At 40.0% G+C, this 6,790-nt stretch overlaps 1 protein-coding gene across 1 annotated transcript; it reads right to left on the minus strand.

The window, feature by feature from the left end:
- Positions 1 to 229: 229 nt before the first annotated feature.
- LOC102748845 (putative adhesion G protein-coupled receptor E4P) lies at positions 230 to 3,521 on the minus strand (the record flags this gene model as incomplete). The annotated part of the gene is made up of 3 exons (XM_081809553.1): positions 2,906 to 3,521; positions 908 to 974; positions 230 to 321 (listed from the first exon to the last, which is right to left on the minus strand). Coding segments are annotated over exons 1-3 (455 nt in total), but the record flags the coding sequence as incomplete, so codon positions are not given.
- Positions 3,522 to 6,790: the final 3,269 nt, after the last annotated feature.

Consider the following 6,790-nt stretch of genomic DNA (forward strand, 5'->3'; position numbering starts at 1 on the left):
GAGGGTTCCCCTTTCTCCGCATCCCCGCCAACATCTGTCGTTTCCTGACTTGTAAATTTTAGCCATTCTGATTGGTGTGAGGTGGTATCTCATTGAGGTTTTGATTTGGATTTCCCTGATGCTGAGCGTTTATATCAGATTTTTGTATAGGTTTTTCTTTCCCAGGTAGAAAGAAAAGTAGCCTTGTAGGAAAAATCTGTGGATACCACTGATTCTGGGACCTTCTTACCTGGTGTCCTGAATGGTAGAAACTTCTTTATTGAGGGAGGAAAGTTTGCTTCTCAAAATCCACAGAATTTGGAAGTACAACACCAAGTTTATCTGTGGACACAGAATGAAATATTGACTTGGAATTTTATTTTGAGACCATGTCATGAAACCCAATTTGAGGTGGACCTAAGTATCTTTTTCCAAAAGATACTGGCTTCATAGGATGTTATGCTCTGGTATTTTATACAGCACATTGTGTGTATATGGACCTGGGGCACTTGGTGCTTAATTAGGGTGACTATATAATGTATCATTCAAACCAAGATCCCTTGAAAGTGAAAGATTACTATTAATGTCTATACCAGGACAATGGATGTGATCAGAAAGTTGTTGGCAAACAGGAGAACATGTCACTCTGTGCAGAGTAGATACTTGCTAAATGTTTGTTGAATGAACAAACATAGGTTTTTACAAGAATCCCCAGCAGAGAGTTATATTATATCACAGCTCCCTTAGTAATCCATAAGGGAGCAAGGGAAAGACATATGAAGACAGTATTTCTAGGAAGAGGAATTAATCACATTAGGCTATATTTTCTTATCTTCACTTCATTTCCATTTTCACAGCAAGAAATGCACTCCATGCTAGGCCAACCCAGGGCAGACACACCCATAAATAACTATCACTAGTCACTTACCAAGATAATGACTGCCACTGGCCCCATGAAACTCCAGATGAACCCTTTATTGAGCTTGAGCCAGCAGCTGTTGAGAGAAGGGTATGCATGAGCTGCCTATTTCTCAGAGGGCAGAGAGTTTGAATTCAGACTCCTGTAGCAAGATCCAACCAGTGCTGGGAACCATTTCATTCAGAACCTAGATTTTAGTGCCATCAGACATGGGTCCTCATCTGACACAAGCTATATGCTCTAAGCCTCAGTTTCCTCAAGTGTAAAGTGGGGGCAAATGGAAGTATTGAAAAGATTACATGATTACAGTGGCTATATGCCAAGTTTTGAAGTCAGATAGGGTCAGTCCTCTGACTTCATTCCTCTCCTTCAATATTGTGTTAGCTACTTAGGATCTTTTGCTTCTCTATATAAACATTAGAATCAGTTTATCAATATCTACAAAATAATTTTCTGAGATTGTTATTGTGAATGCATTGAATCTATAGATCAATTTGGGAGGAACTGACTGACTTCTTGACAATATTGAATCTTCCTATCCATGAACATGGACTATCTCTCCATTTATTTGAATCTTCTTTGATTTTTTTCATCAGACTTTTTCAGTTTTCCCCATATAGATAGATCTTGTAGGAAAGATCAAATGAGATAATGTGTATGTAGTTTTTGAGTATGGTTCCTGGCAAAGAGGTAAGGTTCAATAAATAGTGCCCCCAAATAATGATTGCTATCAGAAAGAGAGTAAAAGTAGTAATTTAACTACAAGAATACCTACCAACACTAAATATTTTCCAGGTATCAAGTACACTGTTGCCCAAATACTTTTTATTAAATCATGCCTTATGTTGGCAAAGATAGTATAAATTATCCTGAACAAAGACCTGGCAGCATAAAACTAGTAAATGTAACAAGCAATTGCCAACACTCAGTGAGCAGAAAAGCTCCGACACTTAAGTTCTCTTCCAAGTTTTACAAATGATGACCCACAGTCCAAATCCAGTCCACCCCTTGTTTTTGTAAATAAAGCTTTATTGAAACATAACCACACCCATCCATTTATATATGGTCTATGAATTGGCTGCTCTCCCACCACAAGGGCAACATTGAGTAATTGCCACAAAGATCATATGGCCCTCAGAGACAAAAACATTTACCATTTGGCCCTTTATAGAAAGTTTGTCAACCCTTGATCTATGCTACCATGAGATCTCCAGAATCATTCTAGCAGGACATAGGGTTCAGGCTGGAGACAGGACATCTTTTTTTCTTCAAGAGAGACACCTTCATCATGTTGTTTTAGCACATGCATGCCTACTCCCTAACCGAAGCCCCATTGCCAAAATACTAATGTCTTCAACTAACTTTGCAGAGCTTTGCAAACTTCTTTAGTGAGGCAGCAATTCCTTTAGTGAGGAATTCTGACTTATTCTGTTTTTAGCTGAGACCTTAAGAAAGTTTCTTAGATGCGCTAGGACCCAGATGTCCTGAGTATGGGTGATGAACCGTGCTTACCCCACAGGATCACGGGGAGAATGAGACATGATATGCACTATCTCTGATGCATCACAGGCCTTCAAGATTTGTTGCTATTGTTGTTACTCTTTACATTTTGGGATGAATCTCAAGCTCTTCCAGAATCCTCCAGAACACAGAGGCCAGAGGTGGGCTTTTCTGTCCCTGAATTTTCTGAGTATACTTTTTTGTCCCTAATGTCCTGAAGTTGTGTTCAAAATTTTATGTGTAAGTACATTTGTCTGAAAGGTATATTTCCTTGTTTGGGGAAATTAGCCCTAGATTTCACCAAAAGTCTCAAAACGATCCAACTCCAAAGATGCTGAGAAGCATTCCTCTAGGAATTTCTAAGAGAAAATAGAATTCTGGCTTAAAATGGGACTGGTTTTGTGAAGTATAATTCATAACAGGAAATGGACTGAAATGTTTTTTGATTTCAGATCATGTATCAGCCACAGACGCCACTTCCACCATAAAGGCACACATCATGCTTACTGAGTATGTGATCCATAATTTTGGGGTCCTACTATTGCAGACACAGCCACAATGAGAGCTGGAATCCCATAGCCTAAAGGGTACATGAACTTCTTGAATTTGCCTGCACTGGTGTAGTTGGCCACCTTGAGATTCCTAATGGTGAGGATGAGGTGCAGCCCTTCAAGGAACATCCAGGTGAAGGAGGCCAGGTAGAGGTAGTGCAGCACTCCTGCAACGATGGAGCACAGCACCTGGAGGGGAGACAAGAGTTCGGAATATGGTCTGTGCCTGATCATGTCCGCAGCACTTAGCATTTCCTGGATGTTAGCCTACATTTTCAATTCTAACACCTGTGACATTTTGCCTGGGGGCAACACATTTTTGGGGGGCTCTCAGTGTCCCTTGCTTACACCACATACGGAGCGGGCTAGAAATACCAAGGAATGAATGCCATGGGAACAGCCCTCAGATTCATGATAGACAAGAGTTGGCAGATGAATATTCCATGGCCCTTGCCCTTTGGGTGGGTTTGATGCTTAATTTTATGTGTCAACTCAACTGATAAGGAATGTCCAGATAACATGTAAAACATCATTTCTGGGTGTGTCTGTGAGGGTTTTACAGGAAGCGATTAGCATTTGAGTTGGTAGACTAAGTAAAGATCACCCTCACCAATGAGGGCATCATCATTCAATCCACCTGAGGGTCTAAGAAAAACTTAGATGGAGGAAGGGAGAATTTGCTCTCTGCTTGAGCTGGGACATCCATCTCTGACATTGGTGGCTGTGGTTCCAATAAACAAAACAGACTGTTTTATAAAACAGATTTTTTTTTTTTCAACAGAAACAGAGGGTGGGCCAGAATCAGTGTCAGCACTGTACATGCCAACCTTGCCCATTTCCTAATGAGGAAACTGGGGACCAAAAGGTAAATCTCACCCAAGATCACATAGCTAGTAAAAAATAGAAATGGATTTGAAACCCAAACTGTCTCCAGAGACTATACTTCCTCTTAACCATAGCAATCTATTGTCTCCCAGGGGAGAAAAATAGTGCTTTCACAACCTTCTGGCTGTGATATAGTAGTCTTTTAGGGTTAAAAGGAACTTTGGAAAACAGTTAGTTCCAATTCTTCCTGGCTATGATGATGACTGTGATCATAATGGAGACAAAAGCTAATATCACTTGTGTAGCAAAGCCACTATCCACCCAGAATTCAAAACTCCCTCTACGCCTGATTCCAGACTATAGATTTGTCACTAGGATGAGGCTTCATCTACATCTCCCTGCTCCTCTTGCTCCCCTTGCTCTCAGGTGGGACCACTTCACTGATTTATAGCCAGTAGAACGTGAAGGGATGTGATGTGCACCACTTTCTAAGTTGGCCCATATAAACCTCCCTCATGGGACTCTGCCATGTTCTTTTTTCTTTTCAGTTAACGAAAATGGAAAGGACTCTTGGATGACCTTGAAAGCTGTGCATACAAGGCAGAAGAGCTTCCATAAGCCTGAAGTTGGAGAATAGACTCCTTTCAAACCTGTTTGTCCATCCTCCACTAATACAGAAGGGGGATATTAACCACTTTTGTGCTTAGTCAATGACATTTTGGAGTTTATTTGTTACAGGAACTACTGTTACCTTACCTAATGCCATCAGTATGACTCTCAGTCAGCTTGCTAAATGGCTTCTCAAAAAGTACAGGTTTTATTCAGAGTTACAGATGAAGAGAGTTGAAATCGAAACTTGCTTTTTCCCCTAACACCATCACTGTTGACTCTATTTTTTAATTTTTTTATTTATTTAAAAATTTTTTAAATTTAAATTTAATTTAGTTAATATATAGTATATTGTTAGTTTAAGGGGTAGAATTTAGAGATTTATCAGTTGCATATAACACCCAGTGCTCATTACATCAAGTGCTCTCCTTATTGCCCATCACCCAATTACCCTGTCCCCCCCCCACCTCCCCTCCAGTAACCCTCAATTTGTTTCCTATAGTTAAGAGTCTCTTGGGGTGCTGGGTGGATAAGATGATTGAGCAACCAACTCTTGATTTTGGCTCAAGTCATGATCTCAGGGTTGTGGAATCAAGCCCTGAGTCGGGCTCTGTGCTCAGCAGGGAGTCAGCTTGGGATTCTCCATCTCCCTCTCCCCCTGCCCCTCCCCCTGCTAGCTCTTTCTCTCTCTCTCAATCTCTCTCTCTCTTTTTCTCTCAAAATAAATAAATAAGTCTTTAAAACAAAGCTGTGATCACCAAGACAGCATGGTATTGGCACAAAAACAGACATATAGACCAATGGAACAGAATAGAGAACCCAGAAATGAACCCTCAATGTTATGGTCAACTAATCTTTGACAAAGCAGAAAAGAATATCCAATGGAAAAAAAGACAGCCTCTTCAATAAATGGTGCTGGGAAAATTGGAGAGCTACATACAGAAGAATGAAACTGGACCATTCTCTTACACCGTATACAAAGATAAACTCTAAATGGATGAAAGACCTCAATGTGAGACAGGAATCTATCAAAATCCTAGAGGATAACATAGGCAATAACCTCTTTCACATCAGCCATAGCAAATTCTTTCAAGACACATCTCCAAAGGCAAGGGAAACAAAAGGGAAAAGGAACTTTTGGGACTTCATTGAGATAAAAACTTCTGCACAGCAAAGGAAACAGTCAACAAAACAAAGAGGCAACCCACGGACTGGGAGGAGATATTTGCAAATGACACTATAGATAAAGGGCCGGTATCCAAGATCTATAAAGAACTTTTCAAACTCAACACCCAAAAAACAAATAATCCAGTCAAAAATGGGCAGAAGACACGAACAGACACTTCTCCAAAGAAGACATACAAATGGCTAACAGACACATGAAAAAATGTTCAACATAACTAACCATCAGAGAAATTCAAATTAAAATCGCAATGAGATACCACCTTATACCAGTTAGAATGGCAAAAATTAACAAGGTAGGAAACAAAAAATGTTGGCGAGGATGTGGAGAAAGGAGAACCCTCTTACATTGTTTGTGGGAATGCAAGCTGGTACAGCCACTTTGGAAAACAGTGTAGCGGTTCCTAAAGAAGTTAAAAATAGAGCTACCCTATGACTCAGTAATTGCACTACTAGTTATTTAACCCAAAGATACAGGTGTAGTGAAAAGAAGGGGCACATACACCCCAATGTTCATAGCAGCAATTCCACAATAGCCAAACTGTGGAAGAAGCTGAGATGCCCTTCAACAGATGAATGGATAAAGAAGATATGGTCCATATATACAATGGAATATTACTCAGCCATCAGACAGGATGAATACTTATCATTTGCATTAACATGGATGGAACTGGAGGGGATTATGCTAAGTGAAATAAGTCAAGCAGAGAAAGACAATTACCATATGGTTTCACTCATATGTGGAACAGAAGGAATAGCACGGAAGACAATAGGGGAAGGGAGGGAAAACTGAAGGGGGGGAAATCAGAGAGGGAGATAAACCATGAGAAACTATGGACTCTGGGAAACAAACTGAGGATTTCAGAGGGGAGGGAGTGGGGGAATGGGATAGCCGGGTGATGGGTATTAAGGAGGGCACAAGTTGTGATGAGCACTGGGTGTTATACGCAATTACATCATTGAACACTACATAAAAAACTAATGTACGATATAAACACTACATAAAAAAATGTACTATATGGTGGCTAACTGAACATAATAAAAATGTGATGACTTAAAAAAATAAAAAATAGGAAGGAGCAAGATGGCAAAGGAGTAGGAGACCTAAATAGAAACAATTATTAGAAATTATTATCAGCGACTATATGCCAATAAGCTGAGCAATCTGGATGAAATGGATGCCTTCCTGGAAACCTATAAACTGCCAAGACTGAAATAGGAAGAA

The sequence above is a fragment of the Leptonychotes weddellii genome, unplaced genomic scaffold (genome assembly GCF_054177405.1).
Source record: "Leptonychotes weddellii isolate Sample4059 unplaced genomic scaffold, ASM5417740v2 HiC_scaffold_10913, whole genome shotgun sequence".
Classification (NCBI taxonomy): Eukaryota; Metazoa; Chordata; class Mammalia; order Carnivora; family Phocidae; genus Leptonychotes; species Leptonychotes weddellii.